The 20364-nt window shown below is 41.5% G+C and overlaps 1 protein-coding gene across 3 annotated transcripts in view; it reads left to right on the forward strand.

Moving 5' to 3' along the window:
* grm8a (glutamate receptor, metabotropic 8a) overlaps positions 1 to 20364 on the forward strand; it is a 225456-nt gene that overhangs the window by 53897 nt on the left and 151195 nt on the right. The window contains exon 1 of one of the 3 annotated variants that reach the window (XM_044022485.1): positions 5363 to 5833. The exons of the other annotated variants lie outside the window; for them this stretch is intronic. Within the exon in view, the coding sequence (XP_043878420.1) occupies positions 5816 to 5833 (18 nt within the window). The 5' untranslated portion in view covers positions 5363 to 5815. Of the gene's footprint in view, positions 1 to 5362; positions 5834 to 20364 lie in introns of those variants that run through there. 3 annotated transcript variants of the gene reach the window in all.

The raw sequence follows: 20364 nt of genomic DNA on the forward strand, positions 1-20364 counted from the left end.
AGCCAAAATTGTCTGCAAGGGCAGATGATAATGTGTTTATTAAGATAAATTAAGCTTTTTGTCCACTTGTTTAGGAGATTTAGGAAATCACAGTTTGAGAGCGAGCAAGGACAAAAGTGAGAATGAGAGACGGGAGGACATTTATCAAGCTGTTTACATTTAGTCAGTAGTTGTTTTTCAATAGTCGTCGATTCACAGGAATCCAACTGCCATGAAAAACCTAAAGGAAGGAGAGGAGCAGAAATTAATACACCTGTCCACGGTTATCACACGGAAATGTATTCCACGGGCTTTAGAGTGTCCGGTTAATCTAAAATGCGGGGTTTTTTTGACTGTGGGAGGAAGTCGGGAGTACCCACAGAGAACCCATGTCCATGCTCCACACAGGAAGAATGTTCCTTCTGGGCATCCTTTCTTTGTCTTCTCTGACATGCTGTCTCTTGGCAAAGGCAGGGGAAAAAAAAGAAGACATTTTACCACATCAAACGATCCTTTTTCTTTTCTTTTCTTTTTTAACAGTGATTCTGAGCAGAACAGTGAAAATGCCTCGTGGAGCTTCCTTTCAGCAGAGCACAGGGAAAGACCTCAGTTGACCAAACATTAGCATCATTTTTGCGAAAGCTGTCGGGTTAAACAAAGGTGAAACACTTCTGAGGATGCGGTGCTCAGTTTCTCACATTCATATTTTATTCCCCCCCCCCATCAAATATGAATGTGGTTTTCGAGTCATCACTACACGTCTGCAAACAGACTCCTGTGCCATTGTGGCACGGGTCGTCACCTCCCGGGGCCTCATTTGTAAAGCCTTAGTACACACAGAAGAAGGAGTGCGGCGCTTTGTGAAGAGTTTAAAATTGGGGGGGGCGGGGTGAACCTGTGTTTCAAATGACACCACTGTGTAAAATGGACTCGATAATTGCGACTCGCAGCAGGATTTTATTTGCACAAGATATCCGCTACTGCGAGATGAAAAATGTTTGAATAAATGCTATAATTATGAAATACTTTCATGGTATGAGATGCATTTTCAGAAGGGAAACAGAGGGATAGATTACAGAAGATCGGAGTGAATTTTTCATGAATAATTATATTGTGCTTTCATAGGATATATATATATATATATATTGCATTCTCTCTCTATATATATATATCATTTACATTACGTTACATGTCATTTAGCAGACGCTTTTATCCAAAGCGACTTACAATGGAATCAAGTACAATTAGCCAGGGGTGGAATTGAACTTGCGACCATGATGTCTTTGGTACACAAGGTAGGGTCTTAACCACTGAGCCACTCCACCCATATCAATTGTATTATAATCATTATTACTGTCATCATCGGTGTGTCATTGACATCAGTTGAGGCAATAAAATAGGAAGGGGATAAAAATAAATGTGCAATGATGCAAAATGATTCGTTGCTATAGAGAATGAGGTACATGGAAATTTCAGAGAGAGATGATGAATGTGACCGTGAGCCAGTTCTGACTTCCGGTCTCCCCCCGCGATCGATAAATATTAATCTGTGGTGGAAAAATATTTGTGTGCGTTAGCACTTTTCTGTCAACTTTTCAGGCTCCTGGACTCTGGGTCGAAATAGGATTTTAATTCAAATTTTGCATGGAGTCTATGACCATCGTGATCACCAGGCAGTCTGGATTTATTTCGATTTTATGGCTGTAGAATTGTCCAAAAGATGTTCAGTGAGTGACTGCTTCTGTCCCCCTTTTTCCAAGATAACACTCACACTTTCCATATCCGGCAGTTATTCAACGGTTTAGGATTGATTGGACGGTCGTTCCGCAGAAGTCCTGAGGCGCTACCGTAATGACAAGAATAGAGACGCAAAGCTCTATTTCTCTGCTTTCTCGGTATCCGATAATTTTCTAGATATCACATGAGATGATGACAAGTATGTCCTCAGACTCTGTATATCTTAATCTTTCTTAAGTCCAAAGGAAGTTAAATGATATCAAATATAAAATAGCTTTATGCAATTGTTTTATGTAAATAGCAGATTTGCTATATAAACAGCCTTTTCCTCGCTTCATGCCGCTTTCTGTAAATCATCTGCACCTCCCTCCTTGTTACTTTTATTCATAAAAGGGTAAATTAAAACTGTTGCCAAGTGTTTATTGCCAATCCCTTTGGTACACTTGACTGTACCCCCCCCCCTGCGCACTCTATAAATCCCGCTCATCATATGTCTGCTGTATCCAAAATGCAATTATATGTTTAAATGGGCACAGCCACATGACTGCCAAGTGTTTGCTGGCTCTCCGGCGCTGAAGTGTAGATGCCAGTCATTTTGTGATTCCCTCCCCAAACTTCTGACTTTATTCGTTTTGTTGTCCTTCATATTCTGTTATTTTATCAAACGTTTGTTGCATGATTTTTACACTTGTGTATGACAACTATGTCACAAGTGTGTGCCAGGCTACAGGTGCCAACTGCTTGTGTACGGTCTTTCCGCGGGACTAGGACAAAAAAAGGAGATCACTTTTGTGCCGCTAATCATTTTTATTTCCCTTTCTGCGCGACCACATTACCTTTGAGTGCATTTGTCACTTTTTAAATCTTACTTAAATAATGCAGTTTGGTCTTCCGCTCCTGGAGTGTCCATTTAAACATAATTTACAGAATATATTACACATTATGACTCCTTCATTTGTGCCCTCGGACCCTAATTACAATGCTGTGAATAGTTTATACGTTTATTTTAATCAAATTCAATTCCATATTACCTCTTTGCATAATCAGACTATATACGTGCTTCATTATGTAGAAATACTGCATCAAAGGAATCAGAAAAAACTTCACAACCCAAACAACAGACAACACCAAGTTACTCACCTTGTAATTAATCCCTGTACCTTTTGAAAATAATCTCTTTTTATTGTTTTTTGACTTATGTTTGGACATAATTTCGCCCCCCCCACCAAAAAATTAAATATCTCAGATATTCTCATGTATGTAAAGGGGAAAAAAAATAGTTTTTAGTACTGTACTTTTCAATGTGATTTATAGTTATATGTGAAAGAATCAGATGTCAGTGATGCAGGCGACAGATTTATGGCAGGTAATGCACCGTGAACGGTTATGTCGGGCTGCTCTCGTGTTCTCCTTCGAGGTTCCTTATGCTGGGGATGATTGTTTGTATTGAGCTGCCGGGATTATCTCCACATTACCTCCTGCAAAGCTGAATTAAAGAACATGGTCGCAGAGATTGCACTGCACTCGGTCACGAGACGAGGTGAACGTGAGGTAACTTCAGTTATAAGCGCGCTCATTGGCTCATTATCACCGCCCTGTACCACAAAAGTGAAGCATTGGCTGAAGCAGGATCTAACCGTGCTTCTGAGTTAATAGGCTGATTTAATAAGCAAACAAACCTGTAAAAATGATGTTATACTCGCATGTTTTTTCCTGTAAATTTTCACACATTTTAAATTAACTTTAACTGGTTATATCCGCTGAGTAAATAAATGATAGAGTGCATCTGTGGTACACTTGGTATGTGACATTCATGAACCCATCCTCTGCTCATTACACGAGTAGCTCAGTAGTAGAGTGAGTCGTCTTTCAACTCGAAGGTTGTGCGTTCAAATCCCGGCTATGCTAGTCTACACGCTGATGCGTCCTTAAAGGGATACTTCACCGATTAGCATTTAGCTTTGTAAATAAAAATTGTGCTTCCCAACATCAGTTTCCCCTGAGTCGAGAAATATACCCACCAGTGACATTTGGTCCGAGGCTTGAAACTTCAACGCTAATTCTGCACCTTTTAGACCCACTCGTAGGTAATGTAAACAGTGTCCTCCATCTTTGCTAACAGTTATGCTAACAGACACTTAAATTCCCAAACTGCTGCTAGTGCTTGTGCCCGGCAGCGTGTGAATGGGTATGAAAGATGAGTGATGTGCTGTACATCCAGATGCTCTGTATGAAAGTGTGAGTGAATGGGTGTGAATGGCAAAACTGTAGCGTAAAGCAGCTTTGAGTAATCATCAAGACTAGCAAAGTGCTATATAAATACAGACCATTTACCATTGTAAGTAAGAAAGTAGATTTGAATGGTAATTAACCAATTAATAATCATTAACATAATTTACAGCAACTGGAAAAATGACTGTAACTTAGTATGTTTGTAACATAAAAATACTTCACAGGAAAAAATGGTCTCAAAAGCATCTTTTCAAAAGCCACAAACAGAAGATGTACCATGATCAGACGCTGACACGATATCACAGAGCCTGTCCTCCCGTCTCTTTCATCGTAGCCGTGCATTCATCGGCCTCAGCCGCGAGTTACTACCGCACCTTTTCCATTCATAATCTCACCCTCATTAGTTCCCCGCTCTCCCGAGGGAACCCTCAGCCACCCAGGCTCCCAATTCTACCAGGTGATTAAGTCTCTCTTTGTTGAGGCTCAGGTGCTCCGCTGTGGAGGGCTTGCACGGGGGACGCCGCTCTGCATGAGAGCTTGAGAAAGATGCCTCTGTTGTGAGGATACAAAAAGTATTTTCTGGTGGAATCGAGATTAACTACAAAAAAACGCTTTCTGGCAAAAGGCAGTGATTTTCTTTTATGCTCTCTATTTATATGATCACTATCTACTAGTTATTTAGTTCAGCATTTCATTAACTTTAATAGTTTTTTTTGTGAAAAAATTGGTATTTTAAAGCCTTGGCATCGGGTTGTTTCCATTAATAATTTCCACACTTTAACAGATGTATGTTTTCTCTGCCAACTGTCTGCTCTCTGTGGTGTTCCCCTCTCTCGGCTCCGTACTTCCTGTGTCACACACTGAGGGCAGCGTTCCAAGGGGATGTCCAATTTGTGCCAGCTCAGTGACCGACCGGTCTTTCACCACAGGGACGTCCCCCCCCAGTCCTCGTCAGAAACACACACCGGCCACAGAGTTGTGTCCATCTTTGCGGGCAGACTCGCACACAGCTGAGCCGGATGCAGCTTTTAATTAAACTGAAGGTTCTTCCATCTTAAAGAAAAACAATAATCATGGGTGAAACTTCCGGAGCAGACGGGGGGGAAGCAGCAGGAAGCTAGTTCTTTCCAGAGGGGGGGGAAACACATTTTGTGGCGGCAACTAAAAACAAAACCAATAAATATAAAAGCAACACAAAAGTTGTGCATGTGTGCGCACACTCTGCCACTCCTTTTTGTCTCCCAGCCTGCCGAAGGAAGTGTGCGTCTGTAAAGGAAATGGAATTTGATGATGAAAGTACCCTTGAAGAAAACACACACACACACACACACACACGGCTCTTAAATTTCACTGACATGGCAACATGACAGTAAAATGTGTTATTTCCTCTGTCTGGCAGCAGGCATCGAGATGAGTGATGGAAGGACAGACGTGCTAGTGGAGGAGAGGGAGATATTGCAGGAAGAGATATTGGTAAAGGGGTTCTCTGTTCTCTGTTTGAGAGAAATCCGTTGTAGGAAGACGAGTGGGGAGGAGCAAAGTGGAAGAAATGCAGCGACAGCAGAGGGGAAAAGCAAATTGGGAGGTCAAGAGGAATGGGTAAACATTTTAACAAAGGCGGAAGACAAGGGCGAAAGTAAAGAGCAGAAAGAGGAAGAGTGGTTAATGAGAGATTTGGAGTGTGAGATACTGGTGGTAGTTTAAGGGAAAAACTGAAGTGAGAAGGGGAAAACTTTACAATCCCTTTTACTCCAGCGGAACAAATGCATCGTTCTTTCGGCCTCTCGCTCTCGATGCATCGCCAGCTTTTTAGTCGTTTATTTCACATACTTACACTGGATGTGACTGGGGAAGGCTACGTTATCCAATGCAAGACTCATATCAGGTAACTGGATCTAGAGCTGAAACCATTAATCGATGTATCGATTATTAATCAATTACTAAATTAATCGGCAACTATTTTGATAATCGAATAATCGGTTTTAAGCGTCTTAAATGTGAATACTTTCTTCATTTCTTTGCTCTGATAACAAAAAAAATATTAAAAGTGAATCATTTTGGTTTGTGGACAAAACAAGACATTTGAGAACATCATCATTTCCAGGTTTGACAAACACCGATCAACATTTTTTAAGGTTTTCTGATATTCTGAACAAGCGATTAATCGATTAATCGAGAAAATAATCGACAGGTTAATCGATTATGAAAATAATCGTTAGTTGCAACTCTAACTGGATCTGCAGCGCAGTGAAAGAACACATGTACAAATACTATGAATTGCATTGTCCAGGTATGTTAGTCCGACTAAGACTAGATCCATTTTAGTCGGACTTGACATTAAGAAAACTGAATTATTGTCTTAGTCTGACTAATGTCTGGCTCTCTTTAAGCTAGTGCGTGTTGAATCAGTTTCCTGTACAGTTTCCTGTACATTGAGATGGAGCTACTTCATTTATTTTTTTTATTTAGTAGTCGTCATAGTGGTAGACGTCATTTCTGGAACTTTTTGCTTCAAACCGCTGCTCTACTGAGAAACCCAGAGACTCAACAAGGAGCTGCTAGGCTAAATTAGCATTGTGTGAACTAATTTGGCAATGGCTTGAGTGTAACATTCCTTTTCTAATTTAGGAGTTGTTTATTCGGTCGACACCTCTTCTATTAACACTTACATCGTCTCACTGAGATAAAAAAAACAAAACCCAAAACGCTCCTAGTGCCGATATCAAGCCCGTGTTTCGTTGTGTTACCTTGCTGCCCTACATTGTGTCTCCACTTCCTTGGAAGCATATCTTAGCAGGACTTTGTATGTGTTGGAGTGCTTACACCACATTTTTGTGCACTTGTGTCTCCCCACAGATTAGGACTCGAGACAGAATACTCGAATAAAAGAGTGAATCCAAAGATAGTAGCACTCTAAGGTTACAGTGAGACAGGCTTCCTCTCAGGTTTCTAAGTGGTAATAGCATACTGTGCTGGAGGCAGACTCTTCGTCTTCTGCTGGGGGATTACACCACTCACATGTCAAGATCAAACAAGTGGACAAGGTGATGTCCAGGAGATGGGATTTTTTATTTTTTTTATTTTTGAGTCGTACCGCGCAGCTCACCAAACCGTCTCTGACTCGCTTCGTTTGTGTCCATCGTTATTTTTAGCTCTCGTCCCCGCTAAACCGCTCTTAAAATGAACTTTTCCCCGTTTTGATCAATGGCGCACTTTAGGGCGTTTTACTGTTTCCCTCTTAAGGTCGAGGCAATAAAAAAAAAAAGAAAAGAGGCTATTATAAGCTGTAATAAGATGTACGTGCGACTGGAGGGATGAGGGGTGGTGGTTGGTAGAGTTAGAGAGAGGGTGGTGGAGAGGTGAAGTGACACTAACCCAGAGAAAGAAATGAATAATGAACGACAGCGATACACACACACACACACATGCGCGAACACGCCATGGCACAGGAGGTGTTATTTCGTACTCGATCATCACACTCTGTACTGGCCGCTGGCTTAGCCCAGTTCCCCACAGACACATCTGTTTGTCTTCCGTCTCTGTCCCTTTGTCCCTCCCCTTACCTCTTCACCACCATATACTGTACATCTTTTTCTTTTCTGACTCTCCTTGCCCGAATCCATCCTTACTCGCTTGTCTACCTTCCTTCTTGGGTTCTTTGGTGTCGCCAAAGATTGATGTGTATACATTTTTGAATAATATGCATAAAATGGAGTTGTGATTCATTCATCTAAACATATCTCTTGGAAACTGAATAGTCTCTGGGTGAGCACTTGGTTGCTCTTTGAATCGGGAACACATTAACAAAGTCAAGAGAATAAAAGGCACTCTCTTTGAAACTGTTGGTTATGTTAAAACAACTGTGATCTCTCACTTTTGTGCCACACGATCTGTTTTAAACCCTTCGCCAGAAAATCTGACTCACTTATCTTCTACTGCTGCTTAATCCTCCACATGACGGTCGTGGAAGGCGCTGGTGCCAATCCCAGCTGACATAGGAGCCAAAGGTGGGGGCTACATAGAGACAAACAACCACTCTCATTTTCACACCTACGGGTCAATTTAGAGTGTCCAATTTGCCTAATCCCCAAAATCTGCATGTTTTTTGGACTGTGGGAGGAAAGCAGGGAACAAGGCTAACCTCTAAATCAACTGTGTGGTCCTGTGTTTGTTTAAAACGACCATCTCACTACATTAAAGGCATTTTAATAGTTTATAAGCCAGTGCCTTGGAGATTTTCTTTGACTTAGTATCTCTTGGAAATGTCAGGCTCACCAATTCAAAGTATGATTAGATGTAAAAGACCTGGGAGTAAAACAGTCCGAAGCTCAAGTTGTCACAATTTTAATTCCAAATGGGTCACAGTGGGTCCGCGTATAAAAAAGTTCGGCCAAGTAGATGATGCAAAACTTGAGACACTCTCTGTATGGCTTTGTTGAGACTGGAGGGGATTCATTTTTCTCTTTTAAATCAGATCTTATTAGGGAGACTGTTCACACAGAGGGATCAAACCAGATGTGTGTGTCCTGACCTAAGCAATCCATCAAGGCGTACATTACGTGCAGTCGTCGTGTTAAGTGACTCAAAAAAGAGGATTCGATGTGATACGAGCAGGCAGGACGTTCAGACGCCGACGCGGCTTCAAATGTGGTTTGCACACATGTGAGGAAATCACATTTCAAGTTGCTTTGTCTTTCGGTGTCGAGGATTTCATGTCCCGCATGTGCAAAAACGCAATTTTCTTTTCCGTCAGTCTGAACAAGGTAGTTCTCTGCACACTAAATATCCACCGACTCCTGCATACGTTTCTATTTTCCAGTTTTCCATGTTTAACTAACGTGTGTATTGATTCAGTCTTTCACTGATATTGACGGCGCTCGAAATGAGCACCATGCGGTGCATATGTTTAAGGAATTCTTACATGTATTACTTTGTAATATTCCAAGTATTGATTTTAGGAGGCTGGAGGAGGTCTGTTTTATGTATTTTTTTTTATTGACTGTGATGCGCAGTAACTATTGACTTAAGCCTGCTGGTTTGTCTGTCCGTGGGTGTGAGTCAGTATTCCCTTTTGGGAAGTAATCAATTTACTGTAGATGTTAATGGATAGTTTGACTGCATTCATAGTCTCATAACAGCTCTAAAGGTTGCCTTTTATTTAAGGAAATATGAGAGGAAAGGGATCCGCTGATGAGTCAACCTGAGCGTTAGAAAAAGGTTATGGTCACGGGATATGCGGCTGCATTAGGCCCTCTCCTCCTTTGTGATGCGCCCGCTTTGTGCTGAGGATGTTTTGCTTTTTTAAAAGCTGTTTTAGCCCCCTTTCCCAGGGGTGGAGCGAGGTGAGAGCGATTTCTGGTGGGTGAATCATCATCCAGGCCGAACTAATGGCTCCTGACAGCGAAGAAAGAGGCTGAGAGGAGTCGAAAGAGGTGGCAAAGAGGTTGAGTGGGGCCACTAACAGGTGAAAAGGGGACCATAGAGTGGCCTGGGTGGGACAGAGAAGTGGAGAGGTTGCGTGTGTATAGGATGGATGGAAATATAGAGTGAGAGGAAGTGAGAGGGCATGGATGGGAAAGCATATAAAAGAAGAAAAGTGACATTGTATTCCTGTTTGAAAAGTGTGAAGTCTTTGAAGTTGGATGGAAGCAGCAGTTTGTCGCCAGGGAGCGATTTCAAGGGTCCTCAATTTGCAAGTTCCAGGTCTTCTTTAATAGAGAATGATGACAATTTGGTACAATTTTATTCCCAATTTAGAGGAAATTGGCAGGGCACACGACGGGGTTCGTATTGGGGCATGAAAATGCTTGAATTTGAATGCGGCGTTCGTATTCGTGGTTTGAAAAGTGCGTGAACGTGTTCACAATAGTGGATGTATTTCTTTCACAATTAATTGGGAAGAAAAAACGTGAACTGCTACTTCTTTTATTGTGATTATTTATACACAGTACATTTACCACAGCTGTAGGGTGTGAGAAAAGAGTGCTTAAAAAAGTGCTTGAATTTGACCTTGGTTAAGTTTTTATGAACCCTGATATGAGAAGACAAAGAAATTGACCATTGAAGTGGCAGCCATGCAGTAATGGACCCATAACGACTTCAGGAATTGGAATTTCACAACCAGACATCTATTGGACAATACTAGCTCTCAGTCTATTTCTATTCTCTTCTATTGAAGAAGAGCTGAAAACAACAATTTAGACCATGAACTCCTCAGAACAATGTGGACTATGGGTGGGAACCACAGTGTGTACCTAAGAAGGGAGGCGCGGGTGACAGAAAGATCTTCCTTGAGATGAGGGGAAAGGGAGAGAGGCAGGAGTGGCTGGATTGGCACTTTTAGCAGATGGCAGATGTGGTGTAAGAGGATTGTTGTGGGAGAGACGCTGAAGGAATTGAAGGAATTGAAGCAGCAGGACACACAGGACCCGGGAGCTCGTTGCTGGTGCTGAGCAAAGTCTTCTGTCACTTTTTTCCCAGTCGTTTGCTTCGTGTGTTTTTTTTTTATTTCTTCGTAAGCCCCCGCCCCCCTCTCCCCCCCTCTCTTTTTTATCTCGGTTTTTCTGCTCCATGCAGATTTCTTTTTCTCCGCATGACAGTCAGGTCTGATGACACAGCGACCTCTGATCCGCTGTGAGACACTGAACTGCTTATTTGTGCATGTGTTGCATATCCTTTGAAACACGCGTGCGCCTGTTTGTGTGCATGCGTGTGTGTGTGTGTTTCTTGTCACATCAATCACCGTGACACTGTGTCAGCTGGACACATTCTGTCTCTTTGTATCCTCCTCGTACCGTCAGGGAAAATAGTGGACACGGAGCATTTTTTTTAAAGTCTATTCATCATTTATGAGCTGTGTAATTTTCTTTTTTAATCCATTTAGAAGTGGGGTTAGGGAAGCCACACAATAAAGTATAATGTGACTGATATTTTTTTAATTATTGCTTTAGAGAGCAGTTAAACTGTCAGATATCTATACAAATAGTCATTTATGTCTATAGCCCTTTACAACGGCCCACAGGTGACCAAAGTGCTTTATGAAATAAAAGCATTACAGACACGGCATTAAAAACACATAGTGTAAAAACGAATTCATGAAAGTCAGCCGATCGGAAATGAGTATTTCTTGTCTGAAAATAGGTTTCCGCTGCTGTGAAAGGGCACAGTCAGGTGATCGCTTCAATGATGTCACTGAATTTATTAAAATAGCTGCTAATAGAAGTGTAAGTTTGCAGGTCACATCGTCCTTCCGTGTATGACAATGTTATTGGAGGTCAGAGGTCAGATTTAGTGGCCTTAACAACAGGTTGCTCTATGACTTGTCTTCTTTTTATGCTTAGCTTCCAATTGACCTGTTATTGTTACATTCATATTGTTAATGAACTATTTCAATTGGACAATGTGTGTTCACAAATAGTGTGGTCCTATTGCAAACAAATAACGGACATTATGTCATGACGTCATGACACCATGTGGACAATCGAAATATAAATGAGTCATCATGACATAAAGCTAATGATCCTAGTCTAAAAAAAGGAGAGGGAAGAAGATCAGGAATCGAATGGAATCGTGTGGTTGAAACCATGTTTTTTTGTTTTTTAATTTTAATGAAGTAGTAATGAAAAAGTAATTATTAATCAAGTCGTCTGTGATTGATTGTCCGGTTCCTAATAGGTGATTTGTTGCTGTCTTCTGGTAAACAAACTGATGAGACAATAGCAGACACTAGAGAATAACTTTTCCTGTTAGACTTCAGAAAAAGGTCTATGTAGTGTGAAGCCTATGATGAATTCGGTATGAGACGTATACATTTTTAATGATTATTTTTACTTAATTTGACAAAGCACAAAGTGTTTTTTTCTCCACACTGTGTACGTGTGCATTCTCTTTTTGAATAATGCTCCCACAATTATGAGGGCTTTTTTTTTTTTCCTGAATGCTTTTTTTACTGTGTGACACCGCAGTGACACCAATTTTATGTGTGCGCTGTGTGTGGGCTGTCTGCGTTTCCACACAACGGCACTTAGAGCCGCGCAAGACATTATCACGGAGGAAAATGTTGCCCTTGATAATATATAAGATATTGTCTCGCTGTGTGTGTTTGTGCACATGTTTTCTTTGTGTGTGTACACACCGGTGTACACTCTGTCCATCAAGCCTCCTGAAGTGTCTCTGCTCTTTCTCTCTCTCTCTCTCTCCTCGATCTCATCTTCTGCTCTTTACTCTGAATCAGATAGAGCTGTAGGAAGCCAAAAGAAGGACCTCCAGCTGTAAGGCTGGAGGCAACGCTCTTTGCCACCTCGCTGTCTCTTTGTGTATCCCTGTGCACGTCCTCCATCTTCAACTATCAGTCTCTCACTCTCTACGTCTCTGTCTCCTTGCTGTCGTTCAGAGATGGATTGAAATGCAGAAAGGTAGCAAACACGGTAGAAGTGAGTAGGTGTTTTAAGCCTAAAATCCCACAAAAGATGCCCAGTGTGCTTTTCTTTCTGTCTTTCTTTTGCTCTGGTCTTGGTTGTCTACTTTTATAACTTTATATTTTGTCATTATGGATAAATGTCAAATCCCTCAGCTCATACTGTACAGGATGTACCCAGCATTTTGTGGATCAAGGTGTCACAGATTAAGGCACCTTGCTGCCACTATCTCACCATCTATAAAATGATTTCAAGTAAAGTCACAGTGACCTGCAGCATACTGTTACAAAGTTAGTAGAACTTTGCCAGGGAACAATGATAACCTCTAGGCAGCGATAAAATCTGATACTGATCCTGTCAAATAATCATGACTTGCGCTGCACACTTATAACTGCTTTGCATTTTGGAGATGTTACGTGGTGCTAATGTTGTGGGTTTTGTGGCCGAATGTAAATACAGTCAAAATCAGCGTAACATCCTCAATTTTGCTCCTTTGCTTTGCTAACGCCAATGCGCTACCGTGCGCTAGCTAGAACCCCGGGTCTGTATTTATATATAAACTTTCCTCACGCAAAATTGAGGACGTTATGCTGATTGAAAATCTGATTGAAAATCAGTATAACCGGCCTCAAATCATAGCATAGCGGACCGATACGCTACCATGCGCTAGCTAGCACCCTGGGTCTGTATTTATATATAAACTTTCCTCACGCAAAATTGAGGATGTTATGCTGATTGAAAATCTGATTAAAATCTGATTGAAAATCAGTATAACCGGCATCAAATCATAGCATAGCGGACCGATACGCTACCATGCGCTAGCACCCTGGGTCTGTATTTATATATCACTTTTCTGGTCTTGATGACCACTCAAATCTGCTTTACACTCCAGTGTTGCCCTTCACCCTTTCACACCCATTCACACGTGGTTAAGTGTATCGCCCAGTGGGAAACGTAGACTAGCGGTAGCCGGGAATCAAACCCACAACCTTCCAATTGAAAGAGAACACGCTCTCTGACCGAGCTACCGCTCAAGTACATACGATATAATGTCAGAAAATTACTTTTGATACTCAAGTGCAGTAAATGTCACATACTTTAAGACTTTCACTGAAGTCATATTGTAAAAGGTGACTTGAACTTCTTCCAAAGACAATTTTTCCAATTTTCTGGTATTTACTTTTACTCACGTATCACTTTTAGCTACATGATACAAGACTGAATAAGTAAAGGGAGACGGATGCAAACGATTGGAATATGATTCCTCATAATTCTGACTCCTTCAGGCAGACTTTGGGTGCTTGAGCTTGAGATCATGAACTTTGTATATATGACTGCTGTTTTGGCAATTACTCTGACTTCCTCATTTTTAAAAAATAAATACTTTCATTGATAACAAGACAATCGTGTTTTTTCTTTGCAATATTTGATATTGACTGCATAAATGGACTAAAAGTAGAATCCCTACACCGAATCATTTCTATATGAGAAAAAAAAAACACTGCACAGGGCTATACACTGAGCTATATCATGCCACATTAAGTCCCATGATAAATCGCTGATGCTGACCGACAGAGTCAAGTAATCATGTACTTGCAAATGTGACGGGCTCCAGAAACCGTTCCCTGCAGTTGTTCCATCCATCATTCGTTCAGTCGAGACATCGTGTGTCTGCTGAATCTGAGGTGTGTATATACTGTATATATATGTATATATATAAATGATGTATATATACATATGTATCACCAAACGTTGAAACAGATGCCTACTTCGATTAGTCACCGAACTTGCAAATGTCACTTCCAAAAATAAACATGTGCCAAAAACAAGTGAACGGATGACTACGTCCTGTTGTGTAGAGAAAATAATACAAAATAAAAGTAGGTCAAATGACACATAAACATTAACATCTGAATCAGAGCTGCAAATGTTCCAACCTCATCATGATGCAGCAAAATCTAACTGATGGTTTAATCAACGTGTCTTTTATATTTTGGGTTGTTAAATAAAAATAAAAAACCCAGCTCATAAACGGCTCCTTACAACTCTCATTTTAGTTCCCTGCCTTCGCTCCTTTATTCACTATTATTACAGTCTTACTTTACTTATTATTGTTTTTCCCTTCCACGCTGTTTCTGTGACTTCCTCTGGGCTGTTTATCTGCGTATCTTACCGGTATTCTTCCTGATTAAATTTGCACTTTAATATGTCACTTCTCAATTTGCGATCCACAAGAAAAAAAAAGTGCATCCCATTCCGCTGCTAGTGTGGCACTTAAAATGAGAGACAGAGCTGGAAGCTTTAAATATTAATGTTGTCGTTTCGATGGGGCCTCGTGTGGGTAAGTTCACAAATCACATCCTGACACACTTAAAAACGTACTTCCTTTAATATGCGTGTTTTCGGAATTCATTCCCCCCCCACACACACACTGGGGATAAGTAAACAACTTTGGGCATTCTTCACTCTTTGATCCTTCTTTTCACCACCTGTCTCTCAGATGTACTTCATACTATACAGCGTTTCCCCTCCCAAGTATGTGTTCCTGCCTCCTTTGTGAAGGACAAACTTTGTCTTTATTCCAGAACTATTTCACCGTGGGGGGGTGTTAGGTGGGTTATAGATTCACAGGTTAAACACAGTACAATAAGTCGGCCTTGCCGCGGAAGTGTACAAAAGGAGTGGGAACTTTGTCTCAGCATTCTTCATGTAACCTTGTAAGAAGCTTTGTTCTCTTCCCTTCGTCGTTCCCAGCATACGGCGTACACAGCATTCTGCTTTTTCCCCTCCAGAAAGGACGTGATGCTTGCTTCTCTGTAGGCTGTGATGTGTTCTCCGCATGTTCTACTTCCATCCATTCCATCCATTTTCTACCGCTTTATCCTCCACGTGAGGGTCGACATAGGGCAAAAGGCGGGGCCACACCCTGGACCAGGCCCCCAGTCCAATACAGGGCCACATATAGAGACACAGGCAATTTTTAGAGTGTCCAATTTGCCCACTTCCCCAAATCTGCACGTTTTTGTGTGTCATTCGAATCATCGAACGTTGGTGGATCTGAGGTACACGCCGCACTCCGGCAACAATAGAGGAAAATAAATGTAAATAAATAAATACAATTGACAAAAAAGTCGACTTAAAAAGTTACTTCCTGTGTTTTAAAAGAAAATAAAAGCCCTACACTGCTCGGGCTTTTGTTTCTGTCAAGTTTTTGAGTAAAAGATAGAAATTCCGATTAAACGAGCCCAGCAGCCGCAAAAAAACACTTTTTTCCCCCCACTAAGTTTTAACTCATCTGATCATTTTTCTTTTATTATTCATTATTTATAGTCCCTACACTTACTTCCTCTCTCCATAGTTTTGTTTGTCCGTTCAGAATGTTGTTGATGATTGTTTATCCATGAATTATTAAATCATTTATTACTTCCTAGAGCCCAGGATGATAACCTATGATATGCATATGGAGCCGTAAAATAAATCGATGCTTTAAGCAGCTGAAATTGGCCAATATTTTGCCGTTCCTCTTGCAGATTATGTTTCTGCTCCGAACCTTTGGAGCTGACCTCACTGCAGTGAATGTTTGCAGTGAAACGACATGCACCGGTGAGCATCGTATACTGTATATATACATATATATATCACGGGGTTAAACTCTCATCGTGGTCCAAGCCTATAGCGCGTGTGAGCAAGAGGGCACATTCCCACATTGTGTCTGCCAGGCGGAGCAGACGGTGAGGATACTGTATCACGGTCTGCACACCATCATAATAAACAGTTTCCCCGCTCTGTTGACTTCATTCAACAAACCATTCCTCGGTCATAAATATTGATAAGCAGCAAAAAAAAAAGAAAAAGTAAAGGGATACTTCCTGATTTCAAGCCGGGGCGGGGAGGCGAGAGTTTTCCAAGATGAGGATGCACAGGTGGGAATGCAAAGCAGGGTTTGGCTGACTCAGCACAATATTATAATTGCTCACTGTGGTTTTGCCGCTGAAGTTTTGTCATTAATATTTATGTCCAGGGGAGACATCAGAAGGTCCCCCATGCCCAGAGGAGCCAGGCTACCCAGTGGTATTAAAGTGGGAAAACGCAGGAAAACTGTGTCTTCGATAATCTGATCTCTTCCATTATGTATATATATATATATATATATATATATATCTATATATATATATATATATAAATGTATATATATGTATGTATATAAATGTATATATATGTGTATATATATAGATACAGAATATGCTTTGCATATTATGTGTGTTTGGTGAATGTGTAAATGTAAATGAATGCGCACAAAGCCACGGGAAATCTGACAGAACACACACTTTGACCTTCTCTATCCTGACCATATCCACTTCTACACACACGCACACACATAGTGTAGCATACTGAAACTTGGTGTGTGTGTGTGTATAATAGAATACATGTATGGCGTGACTGCACAAACACACACTTTTCGCCCATTGTGTGCTTGCGTCCCTCGAATGTCCGTCTTCATGAGGCTTACATAAACTCTGAGAGTTTGACGCTTTGTGTGTGTGTGTGTGCGTGCGTGCGTGGAGGTCGCTGACGTTGTTTGCTTGTCTTCTTTTAAATGCATCACGCATGAGGTCGCTATACATTTTGATCCTGTGCACGTGTAATAAGCAGAAGCACGGAGAGTGCAGTCTCATTCTCAGGGCTGAAATCCGTAGCAACACAATAATCGATGCTTTCAGGGACCAAAGGTTGCTTACTGTTACCGCCGGAAAGAAGCGCATTTTTAAATGCATTGTTTATTTATAATGACACTTCACTAATGAAGTGCACGCTTCCTCTAAACAGTTGTTAAACGGCGGCTGAGCACAAACCTGCGTGTGCTCTGAAAAAACCCCGCACGACAAATCAAATTACAGTACATCATCACGGCAATTGAGGGAGGTCTTGATCGCGCCGGCGCTCCTCGTTGTGCACTAATGGCGGCCGCCCGCTCGACATGATCCCACTCGTGACAAGGTTACCTAGCGTTAATCATTTTGCGTGAAATTAATCATTGGAATTGAACACAAATCTCCATTAATGTCCGTTGGCACGGAGGCATAAAGGTTAATGTGTTACACAGTAAGAGGATCGCATTGAGGTGAACACAGCGAGTGTAGAGACGCTGGACGCTACACTCACGCACGAGGGGGATTTTTGTTTTACCGAACGATATCTTCATGAACTTGATATTTTCTTCTTGCACCAGGAACAAGATTTAGCCTCGACTGCTGTGGTTAAAATGCATTATTTCTACATTTTCGTGTAGATAATTAATTCATATTGTTAAAACTGTACAGCGGTATATGATGGCGATGACTTGCAACTGTGTATTAGATGACACACAATGACTCGTCAACTATTTTGATAATCGATTGATCGGTTCGAAGCTTTTTTCATGATTAAAACAATCATCACTTCTCTATACACGGACCTTAAAGATGTAAATAGAAATCAGCAATAGCATTTTAGCTGAGTCATGTTTTATGTCTTTGTTGTGGGGGAACAATATTTGTTCCACATAATATGGATAAGTGTGTCTTTAAGATGACTGATAACAGCTTCATTGTTCATAAAAATGGTCTAAAATGACTTTATCGGACTAATATTGGTTTCATTTGATACTTAAGTTTGTGATCGGTATTGATATTGGACAAAAAAAAGTGGTTTTGTCCCATCCCTATTCCCTCGTCCCTTACCCTAAACTTAACTGATAGCCTAAACCTAACCCTAACCTAAACCGTATTGTCAACCTAACGCATACGTGCCGGTACAAAAACCTTCCCTTGTAGTCTGAAACTGAAATTATTCCCACCCTCTTAGTCCCTGAAGATTTCTTGTTTGGTATTCCACCAGGTCTGGATCATAGAGGAAGTTCTGCCACAGTAGGACTTGGTTTTAGTGTCCCTATCAGGACAAGTAGTCCTGAAGAAGTATTGTACAGGCAGCAGTGACATCTCCCTCTCTCTCACACACACACACACACACAAATCCTTGACAAAAAATCAAAAACAAAATACATTTTCTTAATCATCAAGTCAACATTTGTGGTCTTTGCACGGATGTTATCTTCGGGGAAATACAAACACACATTTGTCTCCCCTGACGTGTTGAAGGTAGTCGTCGTCGAGCTGAAATCACGCTCACCCAAGGGCGTCTTCCTCCAGATGTCATATTTGTGTGACCTCTGGCTGTTGTGCTGCGTGTGTGCGTGTGTGCGTGCGTGTGTGATATGTCACCGCCTGTCGTCTCGTGATACAGCCGCCATTACTCACACGGATTTTTTAAAAACAACACTGTATACGATGCATTTTTACTAACTCGCGGTTTAATCGGTTCTAATTGCACTAGTCAGTTTGTGTTTCATGAATTCTTTTTTGGAAAACAAGACCCGCGTGTCGCGTCAACTCATGCACTTAACTCGCTAAATAATGTGCGCTCGGATTAGAGACGCTTATCCTCTCTCACGTCGTCACGAGAAGCCTGTTTCTTGAATGGATTTCCTGTAATTCAGTATTCAGTGCCCATACCTGAATTAAACATGCTGCAGCTTAATATTCAGCGCGAGTCAGCGTTTGCCGTTTGTTTGCAGCCACATCCCATCCCAGGCCCCGGGATCACAAAGCTTTTGAGACATGATTTTAATTCGTTTATCAATTATTTGCGCTTTACTTGAAACGGCTTCTTGTACTCGTGTTCATTGTGTCACAGAGTCTCCGCGGTCGCTGTTCGCCGACATATGCCGAGGTGACGCCTGCTCTTCTGGGGTCCATATGATCCGGTGTCGGGCTGAGAACAGCCTTGAGATAAATAATAATTTCTCATTAAGAAAGAAAACTCGTTGATATTCTTGCGTTAAAACTGTAGGGCATAACTTTTTAACGTCTGTCGCGTTCAAACCGCTGTCGAGTGACTTTTGTCAAGCAGATAAGGCCTGTCAACGTCGACACGACTCAAGTGCTTCCCGGGTGTTTAAATCTCATGCTGCTTGTCAACGTTGCCCCGGCAAAGTGGGATGGCTGCAAAGAAAAAAAGAAAGTTTGAAGAAGAAGTGAATTTTAACGTTGAAAAAACTCCTCGTCATTGTGCAGTTTGAGCCAAAGAAAAGGACATTGCATGATAAATAGAACAAACAAATAATCACATTTAAAACTAAATAAACAGAATGAATAACAATGGCCTGTAGATCATTTCTGTTCACAAAGACAAAACCAGTGTTGCCTCCTCAGTAATTGGGTGTCCGAAAAGTCGCTAGATTTGCATAATTGGCTGTGTGTATATAATTGTAATAGACGCTGTAGGAGAGAGGCCAAAAAAGACATTTATTTCGGGTTTTTTTAGCGCTGTAATGTATTTTACATTAACGGATGAGACCGCAGGTGGTTAAAGCATGATTATTTTGCAGTCTGGACTCGGGAGGGGGTGCACACATCTCCTACAAGGGAGGGTGGGACTACAAGGGAGGGGGCACACAGCAGGCACCCACTGTTGAGAAGTGACGTGCTTTCGCATCAGTCTCTAAAAGTCTCCGAAAACACCAGAAAAAGAGTCGCGAGAGGGATCTGAATACTCGTAACCCCCTGACCCAACAGAGGCAGAATAATGACAAAACTCTACAGAAACAGTCTAAAGTTAAGGGATTGCAACTGCGAGTTTGAACCGAGTCGTCTTTGTGTGTGTGACGCTTTAATTCGGGGCGATCTTAGGCCACCTGCCTAATCTATATATGGCCGGCATCCATGTCCTGGATCGATGAGGCTGATATCCATTGATTGACCATGGAGGACCTGTGAGGTTCAGGGAGCAGCAGCACAAGCACGCAACACAAGATCTGGTCCTGTGTCGATCATTGTGCACTTGTGCATCTTTTCGGTTTTAAATCTTTAACACTTTCCCATCCTACGGCGTTGTGTTCCAATGCTGAGTTCTTGTTATCTGCGCCGCTCAGAGGACTCTGGGGATGTTTGGACGTGATACA

The sequence above is a fragment of the Solea senegalensis genome, linkage group LG3 (assembly GCF_019176455.1).
Source record: "Solea senegalensis isolate Sse05_10M linkage group LG3, IFAPA_SoseM_1, whole genome shotgun sequence".
Taxonomy (NCBI): domain Eukaryota; kingdom Metazoa; phylum Chordata; class Actinopteri; order Pleuronectiformes; family Soleidae; genus Solea; species Solea senegalensis.